At 39.8% G+C, this 27,803-nt stretch overlaps 1 protein-coding gene across 3 annotated transcripts in view; it reads right to left on the minus strand.

Moving 5' to 3' along the window:
- Positions 1–27,803, minus strand: part of LOC126185136 (F-box/LRR-repeat protein 6) — a 235,207-nt gene that overhangs the window by 137,592 nt on the left and 69,812 nt on the right. For all 3 annotated transcript variants that reach the window (XM_049927972.1, XM_049927970.1, XM_049927971.1), the window contains 2 exons: positions 15,687–15,856; positions 6,920–7,048 (listed from right to left, as the gene is read on the minus strand). In XM_049927972.1, the coding sequence (XP_049783929.1) occupies positions 6,920–7,048; positions 15,687–15,856 (299 nt within the window). The remainder of the gene's footprint in view (positions 1–6,919; positions 7,049–15,686; positions 15,857–27,803) is intronic.

Raw genomic sequence — 27,803 nt, forward strand, 5'->3', positions numbered from 1 at the left:
GAGTAGCAGTCTCCTTCTCTTCTTAGTTAATGCTTGGCTGGTCTGCAATCTTCACCTCAATAGACATGACAGACACAGAACAAAGTTTACTTGATTCACAAACACATGCCACGCACAACCAACTACAGGAGGACCTTCAGTTTAATGTGGGTTCCAAAGCATGATGCAGCTAATCATTTTACACATACACACAAACCATTGCCAGTGCCCTAGGTGAAAGATGACAGAACAAATTCTGGCACTGAATGAGAACTAACTATGGACCTGGGATTTGTACTGTACCACCTACCTATTTAATCATCAAGTCACACCCGACACGGTGCTTCGTGAGTTTTCACATAAAAAGCTCCGATGCACTATTTATCCACCGCCCTCATTCCAAACATCTTTAAGTACCATTTCTTCAAGACCAAAGCAAACATTTCCTAAATTTCTTAATGAGTGATTGTAGTTTCGTGCCATCCACTTAACGGATCATCTTACAAATAAATATGGCATGGCATGCTTGAAATCAGACACCGAAGGAAAGGCATAGTGATTGGGAAATGCTGGGATCATTTCTTGGGAAAGGAAATGGCCAATTTTCATCCCCATATTTCTCCAATCCAAGTTCACACTCCATCTCTAACATCTTCATCATCAACAGGATGATAAAACTTTAATCTTACTTATTTATTTGAAATAAAGATGCAGATGGGTCAATCTATATGAAGTGGTCCAGTGATGGTTGCTTGACCATTTTTACATATTTTAATTTTTTTATATGTGATTGCCCTATATTTGAGAGTTAAAATAGGTTTTTAAAATAATTTATCTTGCACCTTTACTGGATGGCAGCCACTTTTATTTGTAGGCGCACGATTTTTCAGTCTGGAGATATTAGCGAAAATTTGAATATCTCTGCACTGGGTTAAGTTACAACATTGAAATTGACATGATTATTTTTAGAAAAGTGTCCTCTACAACATTGTCTATTACACAAAATATCCTAAATTCAAAAATAACGAGTCAAAATGATTTCCAAAGTTTGGTATCCAAATATTCAAAAATCCAATTTTAGGCCCAAAAATAACAAACAAGGAGTGATTTATGAGAGTCTATTTCTTCCTATAGTTAGATATCATACACTACTAGCCTTATATAGAGCAAGAACACATACAAATGTTTCTGTAATATTTTATGAATTTTTGAAATTTGAAAATTTTCATTTTTTGTAATGTTTGGGGTTAGTTATCTCAAATGGGACTGAATATAAAAATATGATTCTTGCACTGTTTGTACACCTATATGATTTTTACTGTAAATTTCAACATTGATATCTGACTGTGAACAAAGATAAGAATTTTTGAAAATGAGGAAATAATTCACATTACTCAACAAACTGATCTTATGGCTGTTGCCAACTTAAATTGTTTATTGTTTCATTGTAATAAAATTTAATTGTGGCATACATTTAGTTAACACTATCACCCCATATTCATTTAGTTTATTTATTTTTAATAATGCAATATTAAACAACAGGAGCTTTCGCTTTCGTTCTCTGGTAATAAAAATGCCCATTTATGTTTAGGTTTATCGTCAACAAAGAAGTACATTATTGCTGGGTGTGGCATTGTTGTAGTCAGTCTGTTGTAAAACCTCTGTTAGAGTGGATGTACATACTTCATCGAGAGTGTAGAATGTGCTATGTGCTTTGTCCGGTGTGTAATTTGTAATTAATTTAGCAAGATTAACTGGAATTCAATAACATGGATGAATAGTGCTCTGTTGCACAGATAGCAAGTGAAGTGTGTCACAAAACAGTTTATAGTTCAGTTTCAAAAACTTAAAAATTGTGAATGACTTTGATGAAGTTGGACAAAATTTGTTTACATTTAAAGTAAGTTCCTCTGTAACATCAGTGTGTGAGTATCATGAGAAGAAATATATTCTGAAGTACAACCATATTTTTGGAAGAAAGAGCTGTGATCCACTTAAAGCTCATAAAAAGCCTATTACTAAAGGTTTGAGGGAAATAAAACTTGAACATTTGTCCTTGTTATGTGAGAATGAAACAGCTTCCCAAGTGAAACGTAATGTGATTCCTGGAAATTCCCTCTGCCCAAACTGTTACTCAAAATTATTTGTTGTGAATCCAGAAGCAGAATCACGTAAACTTCTTAATGACATTTATATTCCTAATGAGGAAGCTGTTAGCATATTGGATTTTGCTTGTTCTAAGTCAGACATATCTCCGCTTCAAAAATAATAAAATTAAGTAGCACAAAAAGAAAAGGTACAACAAATTTCAGACAAAATTAGAAAAGACTTGGAATAATGCTTTAATAATACAGATACCAAGATTATTTATAAAGAAGAAGAAAACCTACCAATAGCATCATTTGACACTGAATATTTTGGCTTAATAGAGAAATTAAAAATTAAATGTTCAGTGACATCTACAGAGGGAAAAGTTAAAATTTTAAGTATGCTCCCTGACTCATGGCCAAGAGAAAAAATAGTTCATGAATTCAACGTTTCTCATCGTTTGGTTAAACTAACCCAAAAATTAGTGAAAGAGCAAGGCATTCTTCCAGTTTTAAGAAAGAAGAAAGGAGTAGGTATAAGTGAAGAAACAATTAAAAAGATCCAGCAGTTTTTTGAAGATGATGAAAACAGCAGAATGTGCCCAGGTTGCAAAGATAGCAAAAAGAGTTGTTATAAATGGAGTTAAAGTAACAAAGCAGAAATGACTAGTGCTGTCAAATTTAAATGAACTTAATGTAGCTGTCAAAAATTCTTATCCTGAATGCAAAATTGGAAGGTCAAAATTTTGTGACTTCTTCCATAAGTGATGTATTTTGGCTGGATCCTCAGGGACACACTCCGAATCTGTTTGTTTATATCATCAAAATGTCAAAATGATGATGGCGGGTGCAAAACTCAGTGACCTTAACTACAAAGAGTTACTAGATTTAACAGTTATGACTGCATGATGAGTTTGTGTAATAAATGCCCTGGTAAGGAAAGCGTTATTAAATTGTTTCACAAATATGATGAGGAAATGCCAGACAGAATTACCTTCAAACAGAGGGTCACAACTGACAGGACAGAAATGATAACAGTGGTTAAATCTCAGGAAGAGTATTTGGAATCTTTAATTGATAACTTACAAAAACTCAAAAGTCACCACTATGTTTCTAAAACACAAAGTAAGTTTTTAAAGGACAAAAAAGCACAACTTCATCAAACTGAATGCATAGTGCTAGCTGATTTTGCAGAAAATTTTACATTTGTGATTCAGGATGAAATACAAGGGTACCACTGGGTCAATGACCAGGCAACAGTGCATCCATTTATTCGCTACTTTAAAAATGAGAAAGATGAAGTTTGCAGTTCTTCAATTTGCATTCTAAGTGACTACTTGGAGCACAACACTTTGGCTGTACATGTGTTTCAAAAGTACATAATAAATTACATAAAAGAAAATTTTCCCAAGGTTGAGAAGCTAATATACTTTTCAGATGAAGGAGTAGTCAGTATAAGAACAAAAAGAATTTTTCAAATCTGTGCAACCACAAAGTAGACTTTTGGTTGGAGGCTGAATGGCACTTTTTTGCATCTTGCCACGGTAAAAATGCATGTGATGGAGTAGGAGGTACAACAAAACATGAAGAAGAAGTGGTTCTGCATATGAAAACCACACTTCAAAGCAGATTTGAAAAGTGTATTGCAATAAAAGCAACAAAGCATTTCCACATTCCTTGGCACTGCAAAAAACCTAGTTCGATGCTATGTAACATCAGAAACCGAAATTTATGAGGATCATTGTGTCAGTAAAATTACATTTCTGTCTCTAACATTGAATGACATAGTGGCATGTGTGTATGATGGACAGTGGTAGCCTGCAGAGGTTGAAAGAATAAATTTGGAAAACAATGATGTTTTTGTGCATTTTTACCATCCTGCTGGCCCAATAAATCTACTAGTGACAAAGTTTGAATACCAATGAAAAATGTTTTAAGGAAACTTTCAGTGCTTGAACTTACCACAGAAACTGGGAGGTCTTATTCTATATTACAGAAGCTGTTTGAAGAAACAAGTGTTCTTAACATTCACCACCAGGTTTAGGAACAGTCGCATCATGAAGGATGTTCATTGAAAATAGTTATTTTATGTCAAAATAATATAAATGTTAATTTCAGTGATGTTTCCACTTTTTGTATATAATTCAGTACCTTACTTCAATAATAATTGATTATATTCCGCCAATATCACACATGAATAGGCAAAAGCCATAAGATTAGTTGTAGAGTAATGTGAATTATCTCCTCATTTTCAAAAATTCATATCTTTGTTCACAGTCAGATATCAATGTTGAAGTTTTTACAGTACATTGCTATCATATAGGTGTACAAACTGTGCAAAAATCATATTTTTATATTCAGTCCCACCTGAGATAACTAACCCCAAACTTTACAAAACATGAAAAATTTCAAATTTCAAAAATTTATAAAAAATTAAGGAAACATTTGTAAGTGTTTTTGCTCTAGATGAGGCTAGTAGTGTATGATCTCTAACTATAGGAAAAAAATAGACTCTCATAAATCACTCCTTGTCTGTTATTTTTGGGCCTAAAAAGTGGATATTTGAAAATTTGGATACCAAACTTTGGAGATCATTTTGACTGGTTATTTTTGAATTTAGGGTATTTTGTGTAATAGACAATGTTGTAGAGGACACTTTTCTAAAAACAATCATGTCAACTGTAATGTTGTAACTTAACCCAGTGCAGGGATATTCATATTTTGGCTAATGTTTCTAAACTGAAACATCGTCACATGCTTACAAATGAAAATAGCCGCCATTCAGTAAAGGTGATAGGTCACATTTTTTAAAAAACTGTTTTGAACTTCTCAATTATAGGGTAATCACATATAAAAAAATTAAAATATTTAAAAATGGCCAAGCAACCAACTTAATTTTTATTGGACCACTTCATTTGGATTGACCCCTACTCATAAAAGTTCACCAAGTCTGTAAGAATTTCCATTACCAATAAACTGCCAAAAATGAAAAGAACTTGATGACTGCTTAGTATCCATTTAAATGAAAAGTACATAACACCACTGGCCACTGGATTACTCTATAAAACGTGTATCAACATACCAGAAACTCAATTTCATTTATATTAGTGTCTTGTCAGTGCCAGACTTTTTCCTTTGTGCTCATATAATATCTTGAAAATAGTGAGCGTCAGTTAACAAATTCAAATTGATTAACAAAAATTCAGAATCACTTTAATATTTTTCTATAGACCTAGCCCACATAAGTAAGTAAAACAGATATTCTATCCGAACATTATGTAACTATTATATTTTTCTAGGGAGCTTAAGAGTGCTTTACAGCTAAAGGACTGACACTCAACTGCAGTAAAATGTGATGGGTTTGTCCTTCTGATGCCCACTATGGAAACATGGTTAGTGAAGCAGAACACACCATATTTCTGGTACTGAGAGTATATGGAAAGTTTTTGAAGGTACATAGCCACAACTTCCTGTATATGCTGACTGCTGCTACCTTTATGATTTGGATGTTATACATAGTCAACATGGGCAACACAGTCAACATTGGCAATAGTCAATCCTTGGGTTAATGTTTGCAGAAAATCAGTTTCTATCCCAAAAGCCAGCACAGCCATTGGTGGGGTTATTTCACCAACTTCCCATAGGCCTCTGCTAAACATACCGAAGACTCTTACAGTGTTACTGTGTGCACTGCTGTGCAGCATACATTTTCAAAAGGTAAAGTGCAGGTGTTCAAACACAAATTGCTGGACTTTCTCCAGGCAAACTTCTCCATTTCTTGCAGGAGCAGTTTCCGCAAATTAATTGTGTTATGGCAATGGCAAGTCACTGAAATTACTTGGAAGTAGAGAAAAAAGCGATATAATTGCCTAGGCTTCTGTGGCCTGAGTTTTCTGGGTACGGTGCCACGCCATATTGTAAAATAACAATCACTGGATAAAACTGATGTTTTGGTCATTGTTACAGTGACCTTCTTATGTGTCTATTGGTCAAGAAAAAGACCCAGAAGAAGGCCACTGTAACCTTGGTCAGAATTTCATTTTTATTCACCAATAATCATTTTATGGCATGATGCAGTACTATATGGAGAAAATTTTTATGTAGACAAGGAAAAAAATGTTCACGTAAACACGAATTCAGTCATATTTAACTGGTCTAGCTACAGTGGTTTGAGATTTCTCAGATTTTTTTCCAAATCAGTCAAGGAAAATGCTGGGTTAATACTTAAAATAAGAGAAAGGCAACCACTCACACAGCAGACTGATGACTGGAACACAGAGACACAGGCAATCACTCACATACAGCAGACTGATGACTGTAACACAGAGACACGTAACAGGAAACAGCATTCACACTAGCTTTCAAGCTCTCACTCTTTTTGTCACAAAATTACACATGTTCACAAACATAACTACACAGACACCTTCTACGGCCCTCGTTAGAGTTACCTGTTACGTGTCTAATTGCTCCACGCTTCAGTCTCTAAAGGTGAGTGGTTGCCTTTTCCTTATTTTACGTATTGCTCCATCCAGGAATTTGTATTAGTGTTGTAAAATGCTGAGTCGTTTGCTACTGACTGAATACTACCAACGCATTTCCCATTCCTCGAGCATTATTCAGCTTTTTCAGAACATAGTACAATCTTATGCTGACTAATCACTACCATTATTGTCACTTTTATTTTCATTGTCGCATTTTATACTTCACTGTGTACACAGTTGAAATTCTGTGTATGTGATGATATATTCCATGATCATGTACCAGACAGAGAGATTCTATGGAATAATAATTAAGTACTTTATATTACCAGTTTCTATTATGCAACAGATAAAAGAATTCATTTCCTTACTTACAGACAAAGCAATAATGATCTGTGAAAGGCCACACATTGTGTTGTTTGATAACACCAAATGTGTCAGTCGATGAGTCATAATTTGAAGAACAGATGTATATGACTGTGCTGGGACAACTTTACCATCACTCTGAAAATAAAATAATAATCATAGTAATAGTAATAATAATAATAATAATAATAATACACAGTTACACCAATGACATTTGTTATGTAATTAACAACACATATAATTAATAGGGAATTCATAGAAAAACAAAAAAATCAAATGATGAATGAGAGAAAGAGTAACTACTCAGTACATGCAAATTAAAGAAGTATTCACTGAAATATTAAAATTGTGTTTGGAATTATTCTAACTAGATCTATGAACTCTGGAAAAATAAATTCAAAATGCATGACTCTTTATGTTCATAACTGATAGTATTTGTCTCAATAGCATAACAATGTTGTTCCACAGGAGGCAACAGTACTGAATAAATCCTAAAACATAGTACTGTTGGTAATGTGTGCTTATGTCATGTGGTGTAGACAACTGTGCAGGGCAGACCAAATGGAAGACCAACTGACTCCCAAATGCCACCGTATTTAAACATAAAAACATTTGTTACTGATGGATGAATATCAAGAGCTCAGATGGAAACCCAGTTTTAAGCAAAGAAGGGAAAGCAGAAAGGTGGAAGGAGTATATAGAGGGTCTATACAAGGGTGATGTATTTGAGGACAATATTATGGAAATGGAAGAGGATGTAGATGAAGATGAAATGGGAGATATGATACTGCATGAAGAGTTTGACAGAGCACTGAAAGACCTGAGTCAAAACAAGGCCCCGGGAGTAGATAACATTCCATTAGAACTACTGACAGCCTTGGGAGAGCCAGTCCTGACAAAACTCTACCATCTGGTGAGCAAGATGTATGAGACAGGCGAAATACCCTCAGACTTCAAGAAGAATATAATAATTACAATCCCAAACAAAGTAGGTGTTGACAGTTTAATAAGTCACGGCTGAAAAATACTAATGCGAATTCTTTACAGACGAATGGAAAAACTAGTAGAATCCAACCTCGGGGAAGATCAGTTTGGATTCCGTAGAAATATTGGAACACGTGAGGCAATACTGACCCTACGACTTATCTCGGAAGAAAGATTAAGGAAAGGCTAACCTACATTTCTAGCATTTGTAGACTTAGAGAAAGCTTTTGACAATGTTGGCTGGAATACTCTCTTTCAAATTCTAAAGGTGGCAGGGGTGAAATACAGAGAGTAAAAGGCTATTTACAATTTGTACAGAAACCAGATGGCACTTATAAGAGTCGAGGGGCATGAAAGGGAAGCAGTGGTTGCGAAGGGAGTGAGACAGAGATGTAGCCTCTCCCCGATGTTATTCAATCTGTATATTGAGCAAGCAGTGAAGGAAACAAAAGAAAAATTCGGAGTAGGTATTAAAATCCATGGAGAAGAAATAAAAACTTTGAGGTTCGCCGATAACATTGTAATTCTGTCAGAGACAGCAAAGGACTTGGAAGAGCAGTTGAACGGAATGGACAGTGTCTTGAAAGGAGGATATAAGATGAACACCAACAAAAGCAAAATGAGGATAATGGAATGTAGTCGAATAGAGTCGGGTGATGCTGAGGGAATTAGATTAGGAAATGAGATGCTTAAAGTAGTAAATGAGTTTTGCTATTTGGGGAGCAAAATAACTGATGATGGTCGAAGTAGAGAGGATATAAAATGTAGACTGGCAATGGCAAGAAAAGCATTTCTGAAGAAGAGAAATTTGTTAACAACGAGTATAGATTTAAGTGTCAGGAAGTCGTTTCTGAAAGTATTTGTATGGAGTGTAGCCATGTATGGAAGTGAAACATGGACGATAAATAGTTTAGGCAAAAAGAGAATAGAAGCTTTCAAAATGTGGTGCTACAGAAGAATGCTGAAGATTAGATGGGTAGATCACATAACTAATGAGGAGGTATTGAATGGAATTGGGGAGAAGAGGAGTTTGTGGCACAACTTGACAAGAAGAAGGGACCGGTTGGTAGGGCATGTTCTGAGGCATCAAGGGATCACAAATTTAGCATTGGAGGGCAGTGTGGAGGGTAAAAATCGTAGAGGGAGACCAAGAGATGAATAAACTAAGCAGATTCAGAAGGATCTAGGTTGCAGTATGTACTGGGAGACGAAGAAGCTTGCACAGGATAGAGTAGCATGGAGAGCTGCATAAAACCAGTCTCAGGACTGAAGACCACAACAACAACATAATGATGGAAATGAAAAGTAGCTCCAAAATGTTCTCATGGAGCTGACTGACACACATACAATTCATAGTTAACTTAAGAATATTCTGAGAATTGCAAAAACACTATTCATCTCTGTCCATATATCATATGATACGCTTCTCTGACAAACCAGCCTCACAAGCTGAAATGAAGATCCATAATGATTACTGGAACAATATGAAATGGACCAATACCTTGCCTCATGTCAGTGGTGACAAATCTCTGAAACTTGTAGTGAATGTAGTTGAGCTTCATGACAAGATTCCTTAATTCCTGTTATTAGCTGAATAATATGATTATTGTCTACCCTTTTCTAGAAGCAAGAGAGAACATAGTGCTCATCAATGTCTCTCTTTCATGTTCATGGAATAAAAATAGTGTAAATTGTGCAACACCACAGACGGTAACATTACAAATGGTAGCACCGTTGGATTGGGGTTGGGTTGTTTGGGGGAAGAGACCAAACATCGAGGTCATCGGTCTCGGTAGCACCGTATACCAACTGTTAAATATCAGTGCAAACTGACCAGAAATCAGCTAAAAACACCTGCTATACTCAGTTGCAAATAGTAGGAAATCATCATGTGCCACTAATATATTATTTAATATTGTACCTAAATTCTGACACAAATCTGAGCAGAAACATTTTTTGCTCAGTTGTCAGTACAGATCTTGGGGATTTGCACTCCAGTTTCCTTAGATGGACACAAGTACACCTGAAACTTACATTAGACAGCTTTTATGGTATATCAGATAAAGAAGCCTGTGCAAAGAATAATTCTGTAATGTGAGAAACTCTCCAGGAAAATAAAATCCATTTCATTTTGGCAGGTACAGCTGAAGAAATGTTCAAGTGGCTGTTGTAGAAGAATCTGGCAGTAACTGGTTGTTAATTCTTCATTATGTATATGTTTTGGAGTGTATCACATGAGATGGATAAAAATAAATAGCAACAGTTCTCTACAACATTCTGTGTTCTGAAAGATTAGAAAGGAACGAAGTGAAAACTGCAGTCAAGAAAAAAAGTAAAAATCTAAATGTAGACCATGTCCCATGTATGCAGGTGGTAGCACGCATGTTGAAATGGAAAGACTAAAGTGCTACTTGGTGGAAAGGTAGGAAGGAAGATTAGGGTTTAATGTCCCATTGATGATGAAATCATTAGAGATGGGCATAAGCTTGGATCGGGGAAAGATGAGGAAGAAAATCAGTCTTATCCTTCTGAAATGAACTCTCCTGGCATTTCCCACTACTGATTTGGGAAACACAGAAAACCTAAACTAGTATGGAAAGGGGATTTGAATCCTGCTCCTCCTGAAAATGAGCCCAATGAGCTAAACACTCTTCTACCATGCTCAGTTTACTTGGCTGAATCTCGATTGCCAAAAGTAAATGTGAGAAAGTACGGAATACATTCAGTAGACAACTGGTCTGACAAAGACACAATAGCAAAAAGAAAGAAGGCACAAAGATTCTGCAAGGTGTGTACCCACATACAAATTAGAGTTCTCATTCATAAACGTAGTCAACTACAACAGCAAGCCAATAGAAAAAATAGGTAGAAAGTTAAACAGTTTGTATAAATCAGGAAAAGTAACATAATTTTGCAGGTAAACAGTGACATTTGTGGTGCCTCACAAAACACAAATCATTGAAAGTGAGAAAGTTAGGTTATGGAAAAACAGAAGTTTGAATTTATCAGGTACCATTTAAAATATGTGTTATTCCTAATAAGCTATCAAATAATGACTTCCTTTGGTTTGTAGTAATTCAGTGGCTGTTCATATTTTGAGAATAATCTTAAAGCAGTTGAGATGCATTAGAGGTCTTACTATTAACAATATAAACAATTATGACTTAATTCAGTCCTTATGTGTAGCATTCATTAATGTATCGATGCATTACACTGTACATCACTCAGCCTTAGTGTGGCACAGAAAGGAAGGAGCCAATCAGCCATGAAAATCTGTGACCACTTAACCCACTAATGTGAAGGACCTACAAGGTAATTTTATTATCTACAAACACAAACTGAAATCATATATTCTTGGCAGCTATCCTACTCCATACAAGAATTTATGCATTATGTAATATTATAAAGAGAGAGAGAGAGAGAGAGAGAGAGAGAGAGAGAGAGAGAGAGAGAGAGAGAGAGAGTGTGTGTGTGTGTGTGTGTGTGTAAAATGGTGAAGGAGGCAGAAGAGGGTGGGAAGGGCGAGGATGGGAGGGCGGGAGGGAGGGAAGGGGAGAGAGGGGGGAGAGAGGGAAGGGGAGAGGGGGGGAGGGAGGGAGGGAGGGAAGGGGAGAAAGGGGGGAGAGAGGGAAGGGGAGAGAGGGGGGAGGGAGGGAAGGGGAGAGAGGGGGAGGGAGGGAGGGAAGGGGAGAGAGGGGGGAGAGAGGGAAGGGGAGAGAGGGGGGAGGGAGAGAGACTGATCACAGAGTTAAATAGAGATTTATTTACTTATTTATTTAACCTGAACTGATTACAGCTATCAGGTTCTCTCTTACAATGGACTAGGATTTCACATAAACAGTACCTTCTTTTCTACATCATAGTTACCTAAGACATAATAATTTTAATATAACAAATAGTATTATAATGATTTGAGTGTATATAGTGACAATGTGAACAAGTAATACTGACCATAAACTAATAAAGTTAATGCTGGCAGTACTTGTACTACTGCTGCTGCCGTTTATAGACAGTGGTTAGCACATTGGACTCGTATTTGGCAGGACAATGGTTCAAACCCGCATCTAGCCATTCTGATTTAAATTTTCTGTCATTTCCCTAAAATGCATCAGGCAAATGCTGGGTAGTTCCTTTGAAAGGGCATGACCGACTTCCTTCACCATCCTTCCCTAATTCGACGGGACTGATGACCTCACTATTTGGTCCTCTCCCCCAGATCAACCAATCAACCATTAATAGTGATGATGATGGTAATAATAATAATAATAATAATAATAATAATAATAATAAAATAATAATAATAATAATAATAATGATGATGAAAATACAGGGGTAATCCCAAAAGTAAGGTCTATCATTTTATAAGTACAGAACTCTGTGTGGCAGTTGGTCACACTGTTATGAAGAGTGCTTCATGTACTGTGTGTAAACATGCGCATGCCGTGCTGAGGTGCTCAGTCTTGGCTTGGCAGCTGTTGAGAATGGAGCTCCCATTGGATGTTACCGCAAAGTGCTAATTGCACTCAGTTATTCGGTTTTTGAATGCAAAGGGCACTGTGCCGATTTAAATCCATCACCAATTGATGGAAGTGTATGGTTAGTCGTGTATGGATGTCAAAAATGTTCGTAAGTGGTGTAGAGAGTTTGCAGCTGGTAGCTGGTCGGACCGAAATTCACAACGAACAAAGGAGCGGGAGACTGTCAATTTCTGAGGAGACAGTGTTGAAGGTTGAGCAAAGCATGCGTGAAGATCGAGACCAAGCAACAAGCGTGCCAGTGGCAGCATCCTTCTTCGCCAAAGCTGCAAAAATTCAAACAAACACAGTCTGCCAGTAAAGTCATAACAACCATTTTTTGGGATTGGAAAGGGTTATTGTTGGTTGACTTTATGGCCACTGGGACCACCATTAATGCTGACAGGTACTGTGAGACTCTGAAAAAATTCAAACAGGTGATTCAGAACCGGAGAAGAGGAATGCTGAGCAAGGGCTTACACATTCTCCACGACAACGCTCACCCACACATCGCTCGGCAAACCGCTGCTCTCCTGCAACAGTTTCAGTGGAACATAATCACTCACCCACCCTATAGTCCTGACTAGGCACCCAGTGACTGTCATGTGTTCCCTAAGTTAAAAGAACATTTGGCTGGAAAGCAATTCTGCTCTGATGACGAGGTGAAAGAAGAGGTTCATAACTTTCTGAACAGCATGGCGGCAAGCTGGTATGACATGGGCATACAAAAACTGCCACAGTGTCTACAAAAATGCATCAACAGAAATGGTGATTATGTCAAAAAATGGCTAAATGTTCAAGCTGTAAACTGATGTAAACCATTGTAGAAATAAACAGGTCTAGGTACTTATAAAAAAATAAGAGACCTTATTTTTGGGATTACCCTCGTATTAACAATAATGACAGTGGCAGATATAAAAAGAATTTATAAGTGTACAAAATAGATGTTTTCTAATATACTGTGTTCTGGGAAATTTAAGGAAACTGCGCAAGCTAAGAATACTGGAAAACGAAGAAGATCTGATTGGAAAGAAGGATTTATACAAGGGTTACAAGTGTGTACAGGGGCATCCTTATTGTTGCTTTAGCAGACATGTCATTAACTGTCTTCTGAAGTTGGAGGCAGTTCCCTAATATACTGCAGATGGTTATTCCCAACTCAGGTTTCTGCTACACGAGATATACAATGGTGGTAGCAGAATTATCACACTGCCTTCTTCAAATATCATTTCTCTAAACCCAACAGAGTTTTGCAATAACAGCATCACTTTTCTTCCAAAGATTTCCATTAAATTTCTCCAAAAACCTTTATTAAACTTTTTTATGGCCTATAGCATCACAACTGAATGCATTCGGTGCCACGTCTACTTGATAAGAACTCCAAAAGCTGGAGCAATACTGTTTTAATAGGTCGCACTAATATTTTCTAAGCAATTTTTTTTGCAGATGCATTTTTGTTTCCTAGAATCCTTTCAACATCTAATTTCTGCATCTGCCTTGGCAACTAATAATCTTACATGCTCATTCCATCTCATACCACTTCTTAGCATTAGCCTTAAATATTTTTTAAATGATGTGACATGCTCCAGATATTCAACATTAATCTTATTATCAGATACAATCAGGTTCTGTCTTTTTGTTACAGGCATTATCTAGAATGCATTCCCATTTAAAGAAAGCTACCATTCAATACATATGTGGAAATTTTGTTCAAGTCTTTCAGTTCAATGATTACCTAACAACAATATAAATCTCTACACAACAGCACCATCAGTGAATAATTTTAGAATACTACTGACCTTATATGATACACCATGTATGTATTTTGAGAACATTAGAGGTCTTATCATGCTTCCTTTGGGCACAAATGATGCCACTTACATTCCTATTGATCATTTTCCATTCACTATAACTCACTGGGTTTTATTTGTGACAAATTCATCAAGCATGTATTTGAGAACACTCTGTATGATCATATCTTGGTTATCAATACATTCATTAAAGAATCGAACTCTCATGGATAAAACAGCTTCTAGCAACTGGTTACTTTACAAATGAATTACTGTGTTAAACATCTGACTTTTAGCATGTAAGTGAAAAAGTTTAGAAAATATTTGTAATTATGCTTAAAGTTTGTTGAAAATCATTAACTGCTCTCACTATAGAACACTGTATAAATACAGTCTGGGTAATTTGCACTCCTGAATTGTGTGTTGCACAATATAATTTTTCTGGTACATTCAGTGATATATGTAGATCCTGTCTGTGAAGAGTGTTGCAAATATAGAGTTAGTAGTAAAGACGTAATAAATGAAAACATCATGGCTGAGGTTGAAGTTTTATTGCATGCCATTTTAAGCAAAAGCTAGTTCTTTAAGGAAATAAATGTTTATGTTGTCATATCTCCTGAACTATGTGTTGTTCAATGATATTATCTTTCAGATAAATTCAGTGGTACATGCAGATACTGCCTGCAAACTTTGTTGCAAGTAGAACTGGTAGTAAAGAAGTAATAAAATGACATGCGCGATGCTGAAGTCTGCATGAAAAGTTAACATGTAGTAAGTGATAAACTATTTTCTTGTAGTAATTTTGTGGCGCATGTCAGCAAGTAAAAATTTAGTAAATGTTTGAAATTTTGTTGTGAAGTTTGTTGGAAGTCACTAAATGCTCTCATTTTCAATTACTGGATGAATATAGTCCAGACAGTTATGTGCCATCAGTTATGCTGCCTCAAGAAAAACATGCAGTTTCTAACTGTAAAACTTGTTTTACTGTGTTAAACTTTTAACATTATACCTCTTAATGAGTACATCATGACAACATTTAAAATTTTTAAATTTGGTCAATAATTACATGAAATATTGAAAATAAAATTTTTGTGTCCCTGGAAGCCATTAGACAATTAACTTGCAACTGGCACTGCATTTCAGGATAGTGGCTTAGTAATACAGATGAGATACATTGTCGAACACCTTTCAGAAATCTAGGAAACTGGAATCTCCTCATTGATCTGCATTTATCATTTGCAAGGTATTATGTATGGATAAAGCATGCCATGTTTCTCATAAGTGCTTTTTCTTGAATTCACTAATGAAAACATAGAATATTGTAAAATCTGTATAACGTCGAATATTGTAAAAATCTGCATACAATGATAATGTAAAAATAAAATAAAATAAAATAAAAAAAACACAAGCCATAACAGTTTTTTAATGACAGCACAACAGAATATTTACAAAGTAAATTTTAAAATAAGATTGTAAAGGATTACGTACGACTGTCCTTGAAAGATCAACTCTTGACAAATTAGGTAAATTAGTTGCAACATATGCTAGATTTGCAGGACTCAGTCTTGTCCAGCCTGACAATGACAGACTTTCCAGTCTTTGACAACTTTCACATATAGCCGCCAGCACATCAGTTACATTTACAAGTTTCCAATCACCTGGAAAACAATGTTATGAGATATTTGCAAATGAACACTGTTCTTTAGCATGTATTTATTTATTCATTCTGTAAAATCTGTTATACATACAATGTATGACAGATGTTGTACAATGTTTTAGAGTGCATCAATATTACACAGTTATTCTTGATTGCTACCCATATAACCAGACATACTGTTAAAATTTTTTCTTAATACAAAAGATTGACAGTGCATTTACTTCATTGGTGCTCTTTATAATTTCTGGCAACTTACTGTAGAATGTAATAACTGAATGGCAAGCACCCTTTTGACACAGAGTTATGCTGCAACACTTTATATAATTATTTTTCTTTAACCTAGTATGGTACTCATGCACTGCAGTATTTGGGATCAAGACATTCTCCTTCTTCACCACACTTTTCCTTACAAACAGTACAATTTCTAAAATTTAAATGGAGGGAAGAGGAAGAATATTTAAATATCTAAAAATAGACTTACATGAACTTCCATTGTCAGATTTTTTTATTATTCTGATTATTTTCTTTTGCTTCCTGAATGTTGTTAAGTCATGAGGAGGATTCCACCAAAATATAATGCCATACCTTAACAGTGAGTGTCTCTGAGAAAAATACACAGTTTTTACAGTTTCATGAGTTGCATGCTGGATAGCACTCTGATTACATACAACTTAGACAGCTGTAAGTTGAAGGAATATATGTGAGAGTTTCGTTTTAGATTTTCTTGCAGGCAAAGCCCTAGAAACTTTGTCTCAGTGATATTTTGAATTTACAGGTTGTTAATATGAATTAGTTGCTTTTCTGCATTTTTATTTTGCTGGGGCTGACAGTGTAACTAACAGTTTTTGTGGGTTTATGATGGGCCTTTTTCTATAGAGCCACTGGGAAATTTCATCTGTGATGACACCTGCTGAAGTGGTAAGATCTTCTCTATTTTTTGCTTCAATAAGTAGAGTGGTATCATCTGCAAATAGTATTGCTTCTGCATTCTTTACACATAAAGGCAGGTCATTAACGTACACTAGAAAAAGAAATGGTCCTAAGATAAAGCCTTGGGGTACCCTGTGTGACAGTAAGGATGGCTCTGAAAGATAGTTCTGTGTCATGTTACTGTGCTTGTGTTTGTTCTGTGTAATCTAATATCAATTACTAAAGTAAGAGTTCAGCCACTCCAGTGGCACACCGTAACAGTCAAGTTTGTTTAGGAGAAGTGAATGATCTATAACATCAAGAGCATTTGTCAAGTCTAAGAAAATACCTGAGATTTTGAAGTGTTTGTCAATTGCATTTAAGGTATGGTTGACAAAATTAAAAGTAGTGCTCTCAGTGGAATACTGTGCTCTGAAACTGTATTGGCATACAGATAATATAGTATTCTGACTGAAACATATTACTAGCAGAGCTGGAAAGAGTTTGATTTGTATAATGCTGCCAACCGGTTGCAACAAAATTCAACATGACCTGATTTTGACACCAACTGTGGGTGTCTTCTTTGGAAAAAAACAAAAACTACTGGCTACAAAAGATTAAAACACTATTAAGATAGAGGAAAAACCAAGACTACATGGTTATTATGCTGAACAAATTTATGATGTGACTATACTCACATGCAGTGACAGTTAAAACAAATTTACAAGCAGAATACCCTTACCCTTATCTTATAAAATAACTTCTTAAAACCATATTTAAAACCAATACCTGTAGTTCCTATATAGTTTTAAATATGATTTTAAGACATCAGTTTACATGATGAGAGCATTTTGCTCATAAATCTGTTTGCAACTGTCACTACATGTGAGTATACTAAACTCATAAGTTTGTTCAGCATAATAATAACTAACTATTCTTGGCTTTTTCCTCTATTTATATAGAGTGCAGCAATCAGTCGTCCTTTTTTTGTAGGTTCTATTTGGCAAATCCAGATTTCAGTTACTGCCTAGCCATTATCAATGCACTATTTTCTAGTTTTTCTCTCTCTCTCTCTCTCTCTCTCTTTATTTTTTTTTTTTTTTTTAGGGCGCGCAATTACAGGGGTCATTCATGCCCAGACTAAATTATGAATACACTGCGAGGCATAATGTTAAAACAGCAACTAAAAAGGACAACACTATAAAAGGCACATTAACAGGCAAGGGATTAAAAGAAAACAGCAGAATCAAATGTCCTTAGACAGGTTTCTCAAGTGGATAAAATGAAGAATGCGAGCAGCTGCTCCTGGGTCATCTGCTAAAATTTCATCCTGAGTACATGGCAGTCCAAGATCAATGCACAGTGTATTAAAATTCGGACAGGACGTTAAAATATGGCGTACCGTCAGCAATTGCCCACATGGACAGAATGGCGCCGGTGCAGTCGTCAGCAGATGGCGGTGGCTGAACCGGCAGTGTCCAATCCGTAACCAGGCCAAAAAGACCTCCTCCCGCCGAGAAGGGCGTGAAGAGGTCGTCCAAGCCGTGGGTAGAAGTTTCGAGGCCCGAAGCTTGTTTTCAGTAAGTGTAGACCAATCGGCATGCCACAGTGATAAAATGCGCTGACAAATGACCCTGCTAAAATCAGATGAAGGCACACAACAAGAAGCTGTCTGAGGCTGGAGGACCACAGCCTTGGTCGCAGCATCTGCAGCTTCGTTCCAAGGGTTACCGACATGGCCAGGAACCCACATAAAGGTAATCGGAGAACCGGCATCTGCCAGCTGCTGAAGAGAGCGTTGGATCCGGTGCATGAAAGGGTGAACCGGATACGGATCACTGAGGCTCTGGATGGCGCTCAGGGGATCAGAGCAGATGACATAAGCAGAATTTCGGTGGCGGTGGATGTAAAGAACAGCCTGATAGAGGGCAAATAGCTCAGCTGTGAAGACCGAACAATGGCCATGGAGCCGGTACTTGAAACTGTGTGCCCCAAAAATAAAAGAACACCCGACACTGTCATTGGTCTTAGAGCCAGCTGTATAAATGAAGATCGAACTAATGAACTTCGAATGAAGTTTGACAAACCGTGAGCGGTATACCGAAGCTGGGGTAACCTCCTTTGGGAGTGAGCTCAGGTCAAAGTGAACGCGAACCTGAGCCTGAAGCCAAGGTGGTGTTTGGCTCTCGCCATTTTCTAGTCTCGATACATGTCAGTTCCCTGTTGTTCGGGTGTCAGTCACAGTTCTTTGAATACGATATTCAAGAATAATATATTCAAAGAATACTATACGAACTGTGCCTGACACCCCAACAGGGAACTGACATGTATCAAGACTAGAAAATAGCGCAGTGATAATGGCTAGGCGCTAGCCGAAATCTGGATTTGCCAAATAAAACCTACAAAAAAAAAAAGGATGACTCTATAATTTATAAATAATATCACAGTCACTGAGTGTACCAACTTTCCTATGGAAGGTAACCTGATGAAGATTTTAATGGTTTTGTGCTCTAGGTACCTATTTTTTGGTTTTTTCTGATGAAGACACCCATAGTAGGTGTCAAAAACAGGTCAAGTTAAATCTTGTTTAAATCAGTTGGCTGTATTACACAAATCGTATTCTTGTATGGTTGCTGCCACACAGCCATGTTTAAAATTTCTGGCAAGATTTCTTCAATAATTTTTTAAAAGCCAGATAATACTGCTACAGGTCTATAATTTGACATTTCCTGTGAGTCTCCTTTTTATATAGAGGTCTTACTTTAGCAGTTTTTAGAACATCTGAGAAAATGCCCTCTGATGCTAAAGAACTGTGTATGTCTAATATGGGTGTGAGAATACAGTTTGCTGACAATTTTATCATGTGATCAGGGATCTCATCAACACCAGGTGAATGACTATTTTCAATGAGCTCTGTGCACATCAGCTACATCTACAACTTGTTAGTCACCTTTAAAACAATAGTACAAGGTTTATACAAATGAATACTGTTCTTTAATGTGGCATTGTGGTTTTTCCTAGAACATTTTTAGTACTGTATGTTCAACTTCAGCAAAATATTTAACTGAGGTACAAGAGCAAATAAGGCAAAATTCTCTTCAGGAAATATCAAGGGAAAAAAAAAATCTTGAAAATTTTGAAACCACTTGTCTGATTTATCCTCTTTATTGACTTTCAGTAATTGATAGATCATTTTTTCAGAACGCTCTCTCTCTCTCTCTCTCTCTCTCTCTCTCTCTCTCTCTCTCTCTGTGTGTGTGTGTGTGTGTGTGTGTGTGTGTGTGTGTGTGTTTTCTCACTGAATGACTGGTATACAGTAGAATCTTCACAGAGATAAGTGTATTACATAGCTGTACTAAAGCTGCAACGGACATGGACACTATCTGATCTACGAATCATTATGAAATACAGTGCTCACTTTGTAGTGTGACACAAGTAGGATGGGACGTCAATACGGTTGCATACTGAAGCAACTAAAGGACAGTCAGCTAGATGAACACATGAGACTTCATTCTTCACTGACATGTCTATGACTTATATGCTTTGGGCATTACAGACAAACAAGATTTTCTCTGATTCTTTGTATTTAAGACAGACAACCTGAGTGTCTTACATATTTATGAAGTAAGTTAAATTTGTTAGAATTTACAGTGTACATAATTTTGTTTGCCAACATAGCACATACGTAAAGATGAATGACAGTCCAATTCTAGAAAACAATGTAGTCTGCAGTTTGGCTAAACAACTGTTATTTGTCAGGGCTTAAAGATAATAACATCATTGTCATTGATACAAACCTCTGGAACTTAATATAATGCAGAGATGAATAAATAGAAAAGCTGTTAATTTCATGGAATTTTGTTTCTAGTTTATATTGTTGACAGGTGTTGACAGATGTGAAAATTACCGAACTATCAGTTTAATAAGTCACAGCTACAAAATACTAACACGAATTCTTTACAGACGAATGGAAAAACTGGTAGAAGCCAACCTCGGGGAAGATCAGTTTGGATTCCGTAGAAATATTGGAACACGTGAGGCAATACTGACCCTACGACTTATCTCGGAAGAAAGATTAAGGAAAGGCTAACCTACATTTCTAGCATTTGTAGACTTAGAGAAAGCTTTTGACAATGTTGGCTGGAATACTCTCTTTCAAATTCTAAAGGTGGCAGGGGTCAAATACAGAGAGTAAAAGGCTATTTACAATTTGTACAGAAACCAGATGGCACTTATAAGAGTCGAGGGGCATGAAAGGGAAGCAGTGGTTGCGAAGGGAGTGAGACAGAGATGTAGCCTCTCCCCGATGTTATTCAATCTGTATATTGAGCAAGCAGTGAAGGAAACAAAAGAAAAATTCGGAGTAGGTATTAAAATCCATGGAGAAGAAATAAAAACTTTGAGGTTCGCCGATAACATTGTAATTCTGTCAGAGACAGCAAAGGACTTGGAAGAGCAGTTGAACGGAATGGACAGTGTCTTGAAAGGAGGATATAAGATGAACACCAACAAAAGCAAAATGAGGATAATGGAATGTAGTCGAATAGAGTCGGGTGATGCTGAGGGAATTAGATTAGGAAATGAGATGCTTAAAGTAGTAAATGAGTTTTGATATTTGGGGAGCAAAATAACTGATGATGGTCGAAGTAGAGAGGATATAAAATGTAGACTGGCAATGGCAAGAAAAGCATTTCTGAAGAAGAGAAATTTGTTAACAACGAGTATAGATTTAAGTGTCAGGAAGTCGTTTCTGAAAGTATTTGTATGGTGTGTAGCCATGTATGGAAGTGAAACATGGACGATAAATAGTTTAGGCAAAAAGAGAATAGAAGCTTTCAAAATGTGGTGCTACAGAAGAATGCTGAAGATTAGATGGGTAGATCACATAACTAATGAGGAGGTATTGAATGGAATTGGGGAGAAGAGGAGTTTGTGGCACAACTTGACAAGAAGAAGGGACCGGTTGGTAGGGCATGTTCTGAGGCATCAAGGGATCACAAATTTAGCATTGGAGGGCAGTGTGGAGGGTAAAAATCGTAGAGGGAGACCAAGAGATGAATAAACTAAGCAGATTCAGAAGGATGTAGGTTGCAGTAAGTACTGGGAGATGAAAAAGCTTGCACAGGATTGGGTAGCATGGAGAGCTGCATCAAACCAGTCTCAGGACTGAAGACCACAACAACAACAACAACAACAACAACATTATATTATTGAACTATTTCTTATAACCTAGCACATACCACACATACTTGCAAATACAGTCGCAAAAATAACTGGTCAATTAATCAAGAAATCGTTGTGTGCTCTGGAGAGAATGCACTGTCTGGAACAGCTTGGAAGACAACTGTTTAGGGAGATGAACAAGGCATCAACTGGAAACATTATGGCAGAATACAAGATATCTCAAATACTGGGATCCTAAGAATCATCAGTGTTTGCTGTTAGTGTTCACTTAGATATGAGTCATGCTAGTAAAATGTCTCAGCAGCATATTTGTTGAGGACGAACCTTCACTGACTTGTTGAGGATGAACCTTCACTGACTTTTAAAATGAAGTGTTGAGTGGTTGCTAGGTCTGTACAAAATAGAGGTCGCCACATGAGCACTGCACCCACATGATGAACAGAGTGAGTGGCAGTCATTCTTCATCACTCGCTATTCACACAGATCGGTCTCACTCGCTTCCAAGTGGGTGAGCATTTGGTGAGTGCAACCTAACAGGCACATGGACCCTTCCGGCCAAGGAAACATGACAGTTCTCTATTTCATAACTCAGCACCAGGCCCACAGAAGAGAATCGAACCTGTGCATTATTACAACTTTTCAGGCTTTGTGCACTCATATGTTTTCTGTCTGGCTACACTGGACGCACAAGTGACTGTGTGGTGGGTTTGTGGGATTGAAGGGACCAGACTGCTATGGTCATCGGTCCCTTTTTCCAAAACTTCGAATACCCACACAGAATAAAAACGAACAATGGAGAAGACAACAGACGACACAGGACAAGAAAGACTCAGACAGAGACCAGACAAAACGAATTAAAATCACAAAGAGTGTGACAGTGGTTGGCCGACCATAGAGACAAAAAGGAAAAGTCAACCACCTAGAAACACACTAAAAAATAACCCAGTCTAAAATCATAGGCCAAAGGCCAGACTGAAAACAAAAAAAATGACAAACACTCAGATTACGTGATAAAAGCCCCCTGCCCGACTAAAACGCTGAACTAAGCCGGCCACGGCAGTGTCATCTCTTAAAAGGGTAGGGAATGTATCAGGCAGCGCAAACGTCTGCCTGAGCACAGCTAAAAGGGGACAGGTCAACAAAATGTGGACCACAGTCAGAGCGGATCTGCAGCAACATAGAGGTGGGTCCTCACGGCACAATACGTGGCTGTGCGTCACCCAGGTGTGCCCAATGCGTCCGCCAGGGACAACAGACTCCTTGCGAGCGACCTGCAAGGAGGAGCGCCACGCACTGGTAGCCTCCTTGATGGCCCGAAGTTTGTTTGGTGAAGGCAGAGTGCACCATTCTTCACCCCAGGTGCGAAGTACATGCTGCCGCAAAACTGCCCTGAGGTCACTCTCCGAAAGCCCAGTCGATAAGGTTGGTGCACCAACAGCCTATTTGGCCAGCATGTCAACACGTTCTTTGACCGGGATGCTGACATGGCCAGGGGACCACACAAAGACCACAGAGCGGCCGCAACAGGCTAGGACACAAGAGATGGGGACCAGCTCAGCAGTGAAAACACTGCAGCCAGCCGGCAATGAGTGTTGTTCGTAATGGTCCCCTAGAGTGAGAGCATAACCGACACGACCAGCAACCATCAAACCGTCAGAGTAGACAATGCCAGAACCCTGATATGTGGCAAGGATGGAAAGAAAGCGGCGGCAGAATGCCTCAGGAGGGACCGAGTCCTTCGGGCCCTGTCCCAATTTGAGCCGAAGGCATGGGTGGGGCACACACCATGGAGGTGTACGCAGAGGGGCCTGGAAAAGAGCTGGAAGAGGGAAAACCCCAAGCCCGGAGAGAAGATCTCTGAAGCGAACTGCAATCGTATAACCCGACCGGGGCCGACGTTCTGGGAGATTGACGACAGACTGAGGGAACAGGAGATGATAACTGGGATGCCCAGGCAAGCTACAAACGTGTGTAGCATAAGCAGCCAGTAAATATTGGCACCGTAACCGCAGTGGAGGGACACCTGCCTCCACAAGTATGTTGTTCACAGGGCTGGTCCAGAAAGCTCCAATGGCAGGTCGGATCCCGCTGTGAAGGATGGGGTCCAGCACCCGCAACGCAGAAGGGGATGCTGAACCATAAGCCAGGCTCCCATAATCCAGCCGGGACTGAATTAACGCCTGGTAGAGTCGTAACAGGGTACACCGGTCGGCACCCCAGCTGGTGTGCCTCAAGCAACACAGAGCATTAAGATGCCGCCAACACATCTGTTTAAGCTGCAGAATATGAGGGAGCCAAGTCAACCAGGCATCAAAAACCACACCCAAAAACCGATGTGTCTCCACCACAGCAAGAGGTTCGCCGTCAAGATAAAGCCGTGGCTCAGGGTGAACAGTGCATTGCCAGCAGAAATGCATAACGCAGGTCTTGGCAGCCAAAAACTGGAAGCAATGCGCTACAGCCCAAGACTGCGCCTTGCGGATAACACCCTGCAGCTGAGGTTCAGTAGCTGCAATGCCAATGGAGCTATAGTAGAGGCAGAAGTCGTCAGCATACAAGGAAGCCGAGACAGACGTTCTCACCGCTGCAGCAAGCCCATTAATTGCAAGTAAAAACTGGCAGACACTTAGGGCAGATCCCTGCGGTACCCCGTTCTCCTGAACTCGGGGGGAACTATGTGAGGCCGCAACTTGCACGCAGAAGGTATGATGCGACAGAAAATTTCATATGAAAATTGGCAGAGAACCCCAAAGACCCCAATCATGAAGTGTAGAGAGGATGTGATGTCACCATGTCGTATCGTATGCCTTCCACATGTCGCAACGAGGTGCTGACGGCGGGCAAAGGCCGTATGGATGGCAGACTCCAGGCTCACCAGATTATCGGCGGCAGAGTGGCCCTTACGGTACCCACCCTGAGACGGAGCAAGAAGGCCCCAAGACTCGAGTACCCAACTCAACCGCCGGCTCACCATGAGTTCGAGCAACTTGCAAAGAACGTTGGTGAGGCTGATGGGGCAGTAGTTGTTCACCTCCAGTGGATTCTTGCCAGGTTTCAAAAGGGGGATTACGATGCTTTCCCGCCATTGCGACAGAAACTCACCCTCGACCCAGACATGTTTGTAAAGGTCCAGGAGGCGTCGCTGGCAGTCCACTGAGAGGTGTTTGAGCATCTGACAGTTAATGCAATCTGGCCTGGGAGCTGTATCAGCACAAGCGGCTAGGGCACTTTGGAATTCCCACTCACTGAACGGAACATTGTAGGATTCAGGGTGGCGCGTGTGGAACGAAAGGCTCCAACGTTCCAACTGTTCTTTCAGGGAGCAGATGGCCAGGGGGTAATTTGCAGAAGCGGAACTCAGAGCAAACTGCTCTGCTAAGCGGTTTGCAATTATGTTGGAGTCAGTACAAACAGTTCCATTCAGTGAGAGTGCAGGGATGCTGACAAGGGTCCGATAGCCATAGAGGCGCCTAATCTTGTCCCAAACCCGCGATAGAGAGATACGGAGGCCAATGGTGGAGACATACTGTTCCCAGCACTCCTGCTTGTGTTGGCGAATGATGTGGCGGGCCCGTACACGGAGCCATTTAAAGGCGATGAGGTGTTCTAATGAGAGATGTCGCTTGTGATGCTGGAGTGCCCACCGACGATCTTTAATCGCCTCAGTGATCTCAGGTGACCACCAAGGCACAGTCCTCCGCCAAGGGGACCCAGAAGAACGAGGAATGGGAGATTCTGCGGCAGTAACGATGCCGGTGGTGACCGAGTGAACCACCGCATCAAGGCCATCATCGGAAAGAGGCTCAATAGTGGCAATGGAGGAGAACAAGTCCCAGTCAGCCCTATTCTTAGCCCATCTGCAAGGGCACCCAGAAGAGTGACGCTGTGGCAGTGACAGAAATATCGGACAGTGGTCACTACCACACAAGTCGTCATGCACACTCCATTGGACAGAGGGTAAGAGGCTAGGGCTGCAGATAGAAAGGTCAATGGCCGAGTACGTGCCATGCACCACACTGAAATGTGTGAAGGCATCATCATTTAAAAGGGAAAGGTCAAGCTGTGCCAATACATGCTCAACCGTGCTGCCTTGGCCTGTTGCCACTGTTCCACCCCACAGAGGGTTATGGGTGTTGAAGTCACCCAGTAACAGAAAAGGTAGCGGCAATTGGGCTATCAGCACAGCCAGGACATGCTGCAGGACATCACCATCCGGTGGAAGATACAGACTGCAGACAGTAACAGCCTGTGGCATCCACACCCGAACAGCGAGAGCCTCTAAAGGTGTTTGTAGAGGGACAGACTCGCTGTGAAGGGAGTGATGGACATAGATGAAGACGCCACCAGAGACCCTTTCGTAAACCGCCCGGTTCCTATAATAACCCCGATAGCCACGGCGGGCGGGGGTGCGCATGCTGGAAACCCAGTTTCTTGAACAGCAATGCAGAGGAAAGGGTGAAGGCTGAGAAGTTGTCTGAGCTCAGCAAAATGGTGGAAAAAACCGCTGCAGTTTCACTGGAGGATGACAATGTCCATGGCCGAGAAAGGCGTGAAGGGACTGGGGAGGTAGATTACGCTGCTGTGTCACCTGCCGCCACTGATTGAGCACCTGTGCAAGGGCTATCCAATGCGTCTGAGGGACCAGCGAGATCTAGGTCCTCAGTGGACGCCAGGCTCTCCACCTCATCCTCAGACGCAGAGCTTGAAGGTTGCGGTGGGGGGGGGGGGGGGGGTGCCACAACAAGTTCCTTGGTCTTAGAGGTCTTTTTCTTGGACTTCTCTCGCTGCTCCTTGGGTTTAACTGGCTGGGAGGGCTTCACCGATTCAGTCTCTGGGACGGAGGAGGATCGCGAAGCCCTACAACCAGCTGCCTGTGGACACTTATGCCACTGTCGGGCGTCATCCTTGCCACTTGTGGAAACCTGGGAAGGGAGGGACCCAAGGGACCCCTTGCAAGCAAGAGGAGCCGAAGAAGTTGGACACTTCTCCAGTTTAGAAGCGGGAACGGACGTCCCCGATGGGTGAGGGGGGGGTGTTGCTCTCGAGGTAGGCGGCGCAGGAGCAACAGGGCGAGTTGTGCCCCACATGGGCAAGGGGGCATGTGGAGTTGTACGGCTCAGTGATTTGGCTGGAATTCGCTGAATTGATGGGGTGAACACAGTTGTTGTAGCAGTGACATATGAAGATGTCATTCGAGCAGGATGTAGTCGGTCACATTTCCTCTTAGCCTCAGTCTAGGTCAATCGGTCCAGGGTCTTATATTCCATGATTTTTCGCTCTTTCTGTAAGATCCTGCAGTCTGGCGAGCAAGGTGAATGATGCTCTCCGCAGTTGACACAGATGGGAGGCGGGGCACACGGAGTATCGAGATGTGATGGGCATCTGCAATCTCGACATGTGAGGCTGGAAGTACAGCGGGAAGACATATGGCCAAACTTCCAGCACTTAAAGCACCACATCGGGAGAGGGATATAGGGCTTGACATCACAACGGTAGACCATCACCTTGACCTTCTCCAGTAACGTATCACCTTCGAAGGCCAAGATGAAGGCACCGGTAGCAATCTGATTATCCTTCAGACCCCGATGAAGGCGCCGGACGAAATGAACACCTCGACACTCTAAATTGGCACGCAGCTCGTCATCAGACTGCAGAAGAAGGTTCCTATGGTAAATAATACCCTGGACCATATTTAAACTCTTATGGGGTGTGATCGTAACGGCAACATCCCCCAACTTGTCACAAGCAAGTAACCTTTGTGACTGGGCAGAGGATGCCGTTTTTATCAGTACTGACACAGAGAGCATTTTGGACAAGTCCTCCGCCTCCCCAAACTTGTCCTCTAAATGCTCGGT

This window comes from Schistocerca cancellata, chromosome 4, assembly GCF_023864275.1.
Source record: "Schistocerca cancellata isolate TAMUIC-IGC-003103 chromosome 4, iqSchCanc2.1, whole genome shotgun sequence".
NCBI lineage: Eukaryota > Metazoa > Arthropoda > Insecta > Orthoptera > Acrididae > Schistocerca > Schistocerca cancellata.